Here is a 12,256-nt window from a genome sequence, read left to right as displayed (position 1 = left end):
ACAAATACAACTTGTATCAAAACGTAAAAATAGTCCTGCAACTCAATGTGCAAGACTAGAACTAAGAGATGTGTAATTAAACAAAATTAACAGTGTAGTGACCTGTTTACTCACCTTTCAAAGCCTCCCACATACTCTCTTCCCCCCTCTTGTTAGAACCCAACTTTATCTGTTGTCTATTTCACGCATTCAACCATGATTTTGGGGGGTTAAGGGGTTAAAGGTTTTCGAGATTTGTCTGCAAAAGAAGACAAAGGGGTAGGTTGTTTTCATCCATCTTTTCAAGCGGAGAAAGCGTCGACGAGGCGATTTAACAGCGGAAGGGTGTGGGTGAGGAGCGGCACGGATTCTTCAAACAAACTTCAGTACACAACTCAACTATTTAATTACAGAATCAATTGTCACATTCCACTTAATATTCAACATATTTAATGAACAAATAGTTTGTTAAGGTCTGTTCATTCTTAATCGGAATCCTTTTTTTTGCCAACATATCTATATTCAGCATTATATAAATATAATCTAAAACTGAAACATCTTTCTTTTGCAAGTTGAATTCAGAAGCCCATCTGACAATACAGACACAATTTAAGGGCTTATGTTAAATAGGAGAAAATGTATGAGATAAGGTTACAAATATTCTAATATTTTAAATTTAGGCATGAGAGGCAAAGTCCCTAAACTGAGGATGGCCATTTTATTTGCTTTTACTTGATGCTGCAGCACAAAACCTGAACAAATATATTATGCAACAACTCCAAAGTTTAATACTTAGTGTAAAGTGGTGTAAGAATGTGCTTGACTGAGTGTTAAAACTTTGAATGAAAGCCAATCAGAGGCAGAAAAACTGAAGGTCAATTAAGTTTTGTTAGTGTTTTTTTTGCCATTTTTCTAATATCTGTCAAAAAGTTGTTTGGCTTAGAGGTCATATATATGATAGGTATAGGTAGATTCTTATTCAACTATACACTCAAGGTATTAAACTCAAGGTCTAATAGTATATTTGTGCAGCTTTACAGCCAGACTATCATACATTTTTAATAAAAATGTTTTTTTTTAATTAAAAGTTCACTTTAATATTTAAGTGTTTTGATTCCCTAGGAACCAGATGCTTGCAGAACAGCCATGGTGTTCATTAGTGGTATAATTGGCCCACATTATTAGGCTTCAATCCCACAAATACTGATTCAGGCCATAAATACTATGGATAACTTATAGTATAGCCATGGCTAATTTATAGCAAGAGGAACTGTTTAACTTTTTACCTTATAATCTTATCATATAATCTTGTAACATGATAAGCATAAAATGGCAACCCTTGTGAAAGGAACATAAATTCCTGCCAGTTAAGAATGAACAGCCTTGAGTTCACAAGCGAAAGGAGGGAAGGAAAAACAGCTGTAGGAGGAACGGTGAAGAAGTTCAGACAGAGACCGGATGCAACATCATACTGAAACTAGGCAGCGTCACGGGAGAGAGGAAAAGCACCATGTGGTGTCCACCAGAATCATATCTTTATTGCATCTTATTCTCCGAGCCTTGTAAGAAATGGACAATTCTTGTTCAGTGGGAGTAAAAAAAAATGGGACAAGAAAAGGAAAGGAGACAGTGAACCTGGTTCATAGACAAAGGGTAGCAAACATTTTTTGGCAAGATGAATAAAGGATAGCGTTAGTTTTAACTTTAAGTAAATCAAGATGACCCTTGAAAGAAAAGGTGTTAAAGAATGAGACAATGCAGGTTGCACATCAAACTGGTAAAATAAACTGTGCTATCTAAGTCTTCTTTTATCTTCCTCCATGTTTTTTCAACAGTTTGGTGTCTATCATATTATGTGCATTAGACACAGTGCAAAATACTGAAGGAATAATGAATTGCTTTTTCTTAAAAAAAATCCCTTAAACGGTTAACCATTTTGGGCCACCTCCTCTCTTTAGATGTTATTAAAAAAAAAACTGCTTGAAAAACATACTACAGTAGCACATCACATTTGGGTTGCTTACTTCCACTGTATTATTGTTAGCAACTCTCAAATTTGGAGGAATCTAAGCTGGCACCAGGATTCAGACTGATAGAACGATGTGTACTAAGTACATCCTCAGGATGACGATGGCACAAGTCCAATTAGATTCAGCTTTCACTTGATTTGCAAGTTAGCAGACATTTCCTACTGGTTCATATCTGGTTCATATTATAGTGGTTCAATACATAAAATCAGGTGAGTATGAATTAACATAAAGCTTAAATGAATGACTCCCATTATTACTGAATTTATGTTGTTAAGAGGGCTGTTGCACCAAAAAGATAGACCCTTTAGGGAAAATAGAGAGTGGTATTTTTTTTATTGTGCCAAATCTCAACTAAAAAGGCTGGCATAAAAACTTAACAGTAGAACTTTTCTCGAATGCATATTTAAAATATTTGTTGTTGTGTGCCTACTAAATCTTTTTTTGTGAAAACTTAAGCATGCATCAAAAAGTGCAAATAAATAAATACACATTTTTTAGAACTAGTTAGTCCTACTTAACCTATTGCAATAAAACTATAACTTATTGCACCTATATGTTGTGTACTCAACAGATAAACTAGTACTTCTTTTTTGTACAAGCTAATGTTATACATCTTTTACATCTTGACTTTTTATAACTAACTATACAGCTCTAGAACAATTACTGAATTTAAAAAGGTCACTAATTGTGAAAGGAACACTAGTCCTATGCATCACAATGGAAGTATAGTTCTCTATAATTTTGTTACCATAAAGAAAAGTGCAATGAGTTTACATTTTGTAGAGATTCTTATAACTAAAACTGTCCATGTTACTATATGAAATATACATTCACAAATATATTTGTATTGGCTTCTATGCCTCCAAACAACATATATGAAATTGAATGTGCTTTTACAATCACTATGCATATCCTTGTTCTCAAATCTGTAACATTTATGTAAATAGACTTAGAAGTGCTTAGAAAATTAGGTCTTTACCTAAAAAGACAAAGAGCAAAGTCTTGTAACCCATAGCAACTAATCTGAAATCATTTGTCTTTTATGACTTCTCTAAACTGCTAAAACTTGATTTATGATTAGCTATGGGTTTCACTACATCCTCGCCCTTTTCACCATGCTGGTAATTAAAGGCATAAGAATTAATTTGTCAAACTGCCTCTGCTACAGAACAGTTTAGGCACTTGTCTAATTTGCTAAGTGTATAAAGCTGTTATGCACATTAACTTTAGGATAGACTCTGTAGCGGACTATACAAACAACTCTATATTGTGCTAACATCCTTTTAACATTTCTTTCATTGGTTAATAAATTATAAGAATATACACATGTAAATAAAGCTATGTAAACTCTACAGTGCAATTATTGCAATTCTTTATCAGTGTTTTATGCTCTTTTTCTTATAGTTTTAATTTCAGCCAAATGACAAAATATGTTCACATTAACAGTATGCTGAAGTCTATAACCTTCATGTTAGCAACCATAATGAGACTACAGTTTTAGTGGAGGTTTTCTTTAGCTAATGAAAAGTCAGCCTGTTTTCATCCATTATTTTTAGTCTACTTTTTTCAGAGAATGGTAAAGCTTCCTATCAGTTTATTTTTTGTCTGTGTCTTGTTGAGGGGATATTTTTTTCATGTCACAGATATGCAACAGGAATTGAGTGAACAGAATTCCACTTTTAGAAGGTGTACCTATTGGAGAATTCCCCCTTTCTGTCTCAGTGACAATGGTCACTGCAGAAAAAGGGAGAGACACAGACAGTATTAAAACTGGACAGAGGGTCTAATCTTTCTCCACCCTATTTATGCATACACTTTAAATAAAAATGTGTTTACTATACTAAAATAATCTATTATTTACTGAGTTTATGTAACACATTTAAATGCCTGTATTTAATGCTTTTTAATATATTTTGATTGATAATATTGTACTGTCTTAAATATTGGGTCTGTTATCCAGGACCCTGTAATTCAGAGAGGTTTTCATAAAAATAATTGTATATAACTTTTTAAATAGTCACACAATCTGACATGACCATTCAGTTTCCACTAAGTTATTGTGAAGAGCACTATTAAAAAAGAGAAACTGTAGTTTTGTTTAAATACTGAGTTATTTTGTAATATTGACTTGATTTTTTTTCCCTTTTCACAAAATGACTGAAGTTTGACTTGCTTGTTGCTCTGTAGACTGCTTTTAGTGTTTATATACAGATTTGTAAATGCTTCTGGTAGAGGTCACCTGCATGGCAAGAATGTGATTGTTGTTTCCAGTGTAATAGCCTGAAAGAGAAACTAATAGTTTCAGTTAGGTTAGGCTTACTCATAGGCTGGTACTAAAAACAGTGTAGTACAGTCACTGTGTTGTAATACTAAAAGTGAAGCACAGGCTATATGACAGACCCTTCTGCATATATTTACATTATTACAGAGTATTAAAGATCTTTAAAATACAGACACAAGGTATTAAAGTTACTTACATAATGCTAATCACAAATATATATTTATATATAAAACTACAGTTTCCTTTGAAAGAAGCATTTCACAACTCAATTTTATTGTGGGTGAAAGGCCATGGATACATTGTGTGTGTAAAATTATAATAACCTTTAGAATTATAATGTTAAGATCCAGCTCAGTGAAGATCCTTCTATGTTACTACAGTATAAACCATGGTTTAATACATGAATTAATTAGCATTTCCACCTCCTGTTGACAGGATTTTTTTGGACCTACCACACCTACCCCTCAGTGAAAACAAAGGAAGCTGTTATCAATATTATAGAATTTATCAAGTGTTGTATGATACATTACTGCTTCTTAGTGTATAATCTTAGAGTGGCAGCCATCAGCAGAAGCCTTGTACAGTAAAACTGGTTTACACAACCTGGCAGTTTCATAAATGAAAGCGAAACCTCTTTCAGAAATGAAAGAGGTGAGATATATAATCGGAAGAAGACATTATACAGTATATGCTGGATCTTCACATCAGCGATGCAAAAGTAAATATACTTTTTGATGCATGATGCCCCTTTTATATTTTTTGGAAAATAAAGAAACAATAAATTATTATGGGTCTTAAAATTGTGTGAAAAAGCCTGTGCTATAAAATACTCATTGAGGATCACAGATCCAATAGTGATCCCTATCACAGCCCTTACAATCTGCCATTGAAACTTTGGAAATCTCTGAATTATATACAGGGTTCTCCCCAGGCACTAATAGCTGGGCGCACCAACCGGCACTTTTCAGCACCCACCCAGCTGTTTTTGGGTGGTTACCAAAGAGTTTGGTCACAATACAGGGGCTGCCACCCACCTAAAATTTCTTCCCACCCGGCTTAAAAAAATTTCTGGGTTGAGCACTTTTTCTAAAAATGAACTTTTCTCCTTACTCATATGCTTTTTTCCTGTATGTGAATGATCTATTGTTAAAATGTTATCATACATTCCTTGTGTCATATAAAAATAGTAGCCAAAAGGTTCAATGTACGACTATTGCATAACCTACCAGAGTTGAAGTTATACAGTTTTGAAAATTAATATTTTTTTCTTCTCTATTTTATATTATTATTTTTTTGTAGTAACAAACTAAGGCAAAAGCCTTCCCACATCACAGGTAGTCCCCTACTGCAGCATACTGCTAGCGAACCAGCCGTTTTATCTGATGCAATCCTCATTGCACACAGATACTTTTATATTCTCAGTACAATCAAGTTATTATGTGTCATATAATTTTACACTAAATGCATAACCAAGAGAGAAATTGGTGAAGGCAAGTAAAAATATCAATTAGATAATTATCACTCCTTTTGTCTGATAACCATTTGTTGTTAAAAAATAGCTCCCTAGTATGCAGAGACATGCTATAATAGTGTCTTCTCTAACTGACCGTATAGACAAACTATTTTAATCATGATATACTTTGTAATAGTGTAATAACCAGTTTCCTAGTTGCTGTTTGTCTCTTTCGTGTCGTTTCCACAGACTGACATAATCCCACCAGTTGCTTATTATGTAATACTTTCCTTTCATCTCTCTATATAAGACAAAGGAAGAAGCAGACTGGGAAAAGGGAGTGTAGGAGGATTTGTGTAGCTTAATAAGTTTGGCTGTACTGGCCTGCATACCCGTTAGCATATTTCTCGTAGTACTCAGCGGGGCTGTAACCTGCTGCTCCCAAGCTATACTGAGAAAAAGCAGAGGCGTAGGCTTGGCTGTAGCTCTGGCTGTAGGCTTGGGATGCTCCATATGGATCAGCATACTGTGCCATAACAGCTGCTGCTGCTGCTGCTGCTGTCCTCCTGCCAACAGGACTTCTGTCCCTGTATGCTGCCGGAGCCAAGGCTGCGCTGATTGATGGTGGAGCTGGTGGAGCAGCAGCTACGGAAGCTGTTGGAAGGGTTGCAGCAGTTGCAGCTACTACTGCAGCTGGAGCAAGGGCTCTGTCGTACGCAGCACGAGCTCCAAGCCCACTTCTGTCGTAGAAATCATATGTGTATCTTTCATAGTACTCCCTCTCATACCAACAGCGAGGTGAAAATGGTGAGAAAGAAGGTGGAGGTGGTGGAAGGCGTCCACGATGAAAGTAATAGGCAGGTGGTGGTGGAGGAGGAGGTGGAGGCGCTGTTGGAACTGCAACAACAGCTGCAGATGCTAGCTTGGAGCTCTTTGGGGCATTGTTGCTCTTAGACAGAGTAACAAAGATCTTCTGGTCCTCCAAAGGAGTATCATTAAGGTGCAAAATCGCATCCATGGCTTCTCTCTCCTTGGCCATGTGTACAAAAGCATAATTCTTTACTATATCACATTCCACCACCTTGCCAAACTTCTCAAATAACTCCTTTATTTGGGATGTAGTCGCCCTGCTTGAGACATTGCCCACGTATATTTTGGTGGCATTTCGAATCTTTGATGTTGCATATTCCACAGTAAGATTGGACCCATAGAATTCCTGTTTGTGCAACTCTCCAATGGCACGGTGAGCATCTTGCTCTCTTTCCATGTGGACAAAGGCATAGTTTTTGAGAATGTCACATTCATTCACCTGACCATACCTCTCAAAGAGCTCCTTTAACTCTTCAGGGGATGCAGATGGGGAGACACCACCAACAAAAATCTTCACCATGGCTTGGAGATAGTGTTTCAGAATATCAAAATGCTTTCTTCCCCTTCTGGTAAAAAAAAAAAAAAAAACAACATTATTAGACAATTTTACAGTACCTAGTCGTCACACAGTAAAATAATCATTTTTTATTGGGTTAGTGTAACAGGTAGGCAGATATTAAAAAGGATGAAAACTCAAACAATTAACTTATTTTATTGGTTTTATTTTGGTCTGCAAATATACTCATTTGTTACAGTTGTTTGTAACAAAAATCTCATCCTAAAGAGATTAAATAGCCCTCCCATTTGTTATTTTGGGACTACAGAATGTTGTCAGCCCACAACAGGATCTAGAAACAGTGCTTTTCTGACAGATCAACAGGTCACACCATAGCATCCAGATGGTAAATCTAGGCTTGGCTGTGGCATGTAAATGATGCTCAACTGGAAAAGGAGCCCAAAGTGTACCAAGAAAATATTCTCCACAACATAACACTATCACCAGTCTGACCTGTTGCTATAAATCCATGCTTTCATCATGATGCCATAGTCTCACTCTACTATCCAAATGTTACATCAGAAATCAGGATTGATTTCTGAAATTAAGTTTGAACTTCAGCAGTTAGTTTTGAAAACCTTTATGTACCTAAATGATTTCAGTTGCTGCAATGTGATTGGCTAAATAGATATTTGCGCTTAGAAATTCAGTGTTCTCCCCAGAAATTTTTTTCAGCCGGGTGGTAAAAAAGGATGTGTGGCAAAACACGGCAAATTTAGTGCTCCCAGTTGTTTATGCCATGGGTATCCAGTAACCTCCTATTGTTTCAGTGTTCTACCTCCTCCCAATTATTTGTTACAACTGTAATGCCTGCCCCCTTAGTATATCCAAGTTTTCTATTCTATGTACCGGTATTTTGCCACAACTGTCGTATGCCGTGTATTGTGACCCAACTTACTAGTGTTCTAAGTTTCAAGAGTGTAATCCTTTGTAGTAGTGTAATAGTATAATGAATGTGGTGTAACAAGTTAGGCTTAGCTCATATTAGCAGCAAGAAACATTTACCAGTCACAGATGTTCCCCACTTGTACCTATATTTTTGGTTTCTTACACCTCCCCATTCCCCAATTGAAGTTCAGAATGTTAGATAAGTGGACAGGAATGTGAAACAGGGCAGGGAGGCCTATTTTAATGGGCAGAGTGTTTTCTGTTCTAATGATGCAATAGTAATGAGATTGTAAGGGGAGAATGTGCCCGCCACTTGCACCTATATTTTCAGTTGTGTACCCCCACCCTCAGAGAAATTGGTGTACAAAGAAGAGAAGCAGACGATAGTTTCATAGGTATAGATTTGTGACAGGTAGGTATATATTAAGGGGCCCCTCCCCAATGCTCATTGCTATGTTAGTGGCTCCTGGGTCCCCAATTTGCACTTTCAATTTAGGACTCCTAGTTGCACTTTCCCCTGAAACAGCTACCCCAAACTTTTTACATTTGTGACCCCCATATCTTGAAATTCTTGGAACCTGGGGGGCTGCAATTGTAGTAAGTAGTATCTATGAGGGTCCCCCATACACCCTGAAAATTATAGGTCATTGTGACATACATATTAGGAGATATAGAGGTTTGTATACAGAGCTGTGAGGATGCAGAACGACATAGATACTTTATACACACTGAATACATTTCACAGGCAGAGCTCGTGCTATGAGATGGGGGCGGGGCTGCCTGTGTCTCCTTCACATGAAGGCTGAACTGTGTGCTCACCTCTCATCGGCAGCAGCAATCATTTGAATTGATGACACAAAGCAGCCTCACTGAGATCCGTGCATCTGAGGATGAGAGCTGCCGAGGGCTGGGCGGGGTATTCAAATCAGCCGGGCGGAGCAACCGGCTAAAAAGCTCTGGGGAGAACTATGAAATTGTTTAACAGTTGTAATTAATAAATGACCGGTGAGTGGCAGTGTAAAGATTACACAAATATAATTTATTAGTTCACAAATTTTAATTTCTTTCTGTTTTAGAGTATTATATAATCATATTTGTAAAATCTTCCTCCAGTGGTTAGTTTTGTTGCTAAAGAAGGGTTCTCCTTAACCCTCAAATGCCTCCTACAAAGCCCTGGTGTGAACTGGCCCTTTGGAATGCGTGGGGATTTCCAACATGGCCTTTTAAATGCTCAGGTTAAACATTTGGGTAACAGTCCCTATAGACTAGGCCTAAGGAATTTTGATCAACATCCCTACTGCTGTATCTGCACCATCTTATTGGTATTACCACAGACTTGGTCAAACAAAGCATATTTTTTAGTAATCCATGCTCATGCATCCGAACATATGTCAGGTAAATGGCCACCAATAAAAATAGATTTTCTTTTTTTGTACTTTTCATGCATTTGTACTTTTCATGCTCAGTATATGCAGGAAGAATATCATTATATAAGTGCACTCAAAGGACTAAGTGTTTATGTTGATAGGTGTTGCAGTACTGCTTTTGATATGCTTTTGAAACACATCTCAAAGGCAGGTCGGCAAAATCCAATTCAATTTAACTGGGCTGTATACATACCAGTTAAAATGTAACTAAAGTTCCACTTTTAGGAATGCTTGGTCAGGCAGCTAATGTCCCTTCTGCAATAATGTCTTACCTGCCTAATCGCTACAGGTTTTTGGCAACAAAGCTGAGCTGTGCATGTGCAGCATCAACTTTGTTTGCCAGTGAAACCCAGCAATCCCAGCTTCCCTTGCATGTGCTGGGGATGAATGAAGAGTTACATGATCCCAGCACAGCCAGTCAAGATGACTGAAGATTGTTTCTGGGAAGAAGAAATGGAGGATGGTGGCTCCCTGTAACAGGACACAGATAGGTGAGTCCCATGGCTTTTGTTCCCCATAAGATGCTGTGTTTGACCAGCTTTGCATTCTGTTTCTTCCGATGCAGAATGCCCTACTAGAAGCCCTTTAATTGCACAGCAAGCATTTCTGCCCCATGATGAACACCAACCAAGAGGAAGGCTAGCTGCTGTATACCTTGAACAGTGGACCTGCAGCTAGACATCTACATTCATAATATCTAGTAGTGAGCGTGTTAATAATGTACACATGACCAGCTAAGAACGTTAGCTTAAATTACACATCAGCAGTATGAAACCACATGGTTGGCAGGTCCCAGGCACACAGCAAAGAAGATTTGCAAATAGATGCGGGTGTGGCACAAATTTTCAAACACACCTTATTGGGAACTGTGCTGTGATATGCCGTACCCGCATATGGAAAATGGTTGGGATTGCAGTTGAGCCAGTGCACTGGGTTCTGAACCATGGGTCTGAAATGGTCCTTTTTCAGTACTTAAAGTATCAAAGTGAATCTTGAATGTTTGGAAAAGAATTGCCCTTATCCAAACAGAAACACTACTATACATAAGCACGTTTTAAAACACAACAAAAGACGATACACACCACTACCCACACTAGCAATAAGATATGTAAAGTTTAATTTACCACTAACAAACTGTGAAGGTGCATTTAAATAAAGAACATTGTATTTAGTGCAGGCTGATGGGCATTTCATGCAATGCAATGTTTTTGCGCTACAATACATTATCTAAACCGCATTAGGGTGCCTGATATATTTGGGCACATTGTTGCAGGATTTTGAGTGGCAAAGAGTCAGAAGTTATGCCACTCACACCTCCCAGAAGCCTAATGCAATGTAGGGGATTTATTTATTGTATATCTAAAAAAAAGTTTAAACCAGTTGGAGGCTGTCAAAGCAGCAAGCTTGTATGCAAACTACCTGTTAATTTGTTGCACTGTAGATTTATGCACCATATTTTTCAGCGTACACTAAAGCTGCATACATGTTCATTTTCTGTTGCTGAAAATGAAAATTATTTTTTTCTAATGGTTTTCTGTGACATTAGAATAAACCAGCAGTGTACACACAGTGTTGTTCAGTTCTCGTGGTGGCGGGGGGTGACAAGTGGGATGCGCACTATTGCAAAGTCCACCATAAAAAATGACAGTGGTGGTCAGTTGTTTAGTGATTTGCCATAAATTACTTTGGGGACCGCTGTACACACCCTATATTTTTACCCAAGACGATCATTTGCCTTGGGCAATTATCTAGCGAGTGTACCCATAAGACAAATTTCTTCATTCTTGTATTGAGACCAAGTTGGGCAATGCACCTGGTGTGAATGAGCTATCAATATCACAAGCACCTGTACAACATATGTACATTAAAAGCCAAAATAATTAGTGCAATGTGACTAATAGAGCATAAAAGATGTCCATATCAACACACCATACACCTATAATAAGTATATGAAAGAAGTCCAAAAAATAAATACATCATCTAAAGCTGAGGTACTTATATATCCATTTCTTCACCTTAAATGAAACCAAACTAAATCAGTGCCCAGAAATCATTTAAAAATATATATGTATAGTATAGTGATACATAAAATGAAAAGTGCTTGTTATTCCCTGGTGCTTATTGGGATTTATTTATAAAACAGAAATTTAGACATTCCATCAAACATTCCCTTAATCTGCCGCTTAATCTTCCAGGCTCCATGTGTTTCAATGGTAGTAATTGATTCCCACCAGGGAATGTCTAATTCTATGTTTTATAAATAGAGCCTATTGAGATGGAAAATTTAAATGAAAGATAAAAAAAACAGCTTTATGAATGTATTATAATGCACATAAAATGTAAATTTATATGTCAGTGTTTATCAAACTTTTTGGGGAAAATGGGAAAACTCTTGAAATAACTTTCAGGACTTCAGTGAACCCCTGCTATAATTACTACATCCACAACATGGCGGTCAGTATTAAAAATGCCTTTTACATTGCTGGTCAGTGAGAATAATGTCACCCTTACAAAGAGCCAAAAAAAAAACAAATCATTGGTGTCACTTAAATTGAGCTCAGGAGCCACAAACTTATTGTTGAACCCCTTGTAATTTCTGGAGGAACCCTGGTTTTCCATTGAACCCTGGTTGAGAGCCGGTATATATAATGTAATGTGCTTTTACTTTGTACTAATATGTGTTAATGTGATCAGCTAGCCACCTGAGCGTTACACTGATTTCTAGATTTCTGTTCCAAAAGCGTCACAGGTTTTCATGAAATTTTTTTTTTT

General features: G+C 37.1%; 1 protein-coding gene across 2 annotated transcripts in view; it reads right to left on the bottom strand.

Moving 5' to 3' along the window:
• Window positions 1-361: 361 nt before the first annotated feature.
• The window catches only part of LOC140337619 (uncharacterized), a 37,274-nt gene continuing 25,379 nt past the window's right edge, over window positions 362-12,256 (bottom strand). For both annotated transcript variants that reach the window (XM_072421368.1, XM_072421369.1), the window contains exon 2: window positions 362-7,179. In XM_072421368.1, the coding sequence (XP_072277469.1) occupies window positions 6,105-7,179 (1,075 nt within the window). In that variant the 3' untranslated portion in view covers window positions 362-6,104. The remainder of the gene's footprint in view (window positions 7,180-12,256) is intronic.

Source organism: Pyxicephalus adspersus, chromosome 9 (genome assembly GCF_032062135.1).
Source record: "Pyxicephalus adspersus chromosome 9, UCB_Pads_2.0, whole genome shotgun sequence".
Lineage (NCBI taxonomy): Eukaryota > Metazoa > Chordata > Amphibia > Anura > Pyxicephalidae > Pyxicephalus > Pyxicephalus adspersus.
The sequence above is the reverse complement of the archived record's forward strand: the minus strand, read 5'-3'. Positions and strand labels throughout refer to the sequence as shown.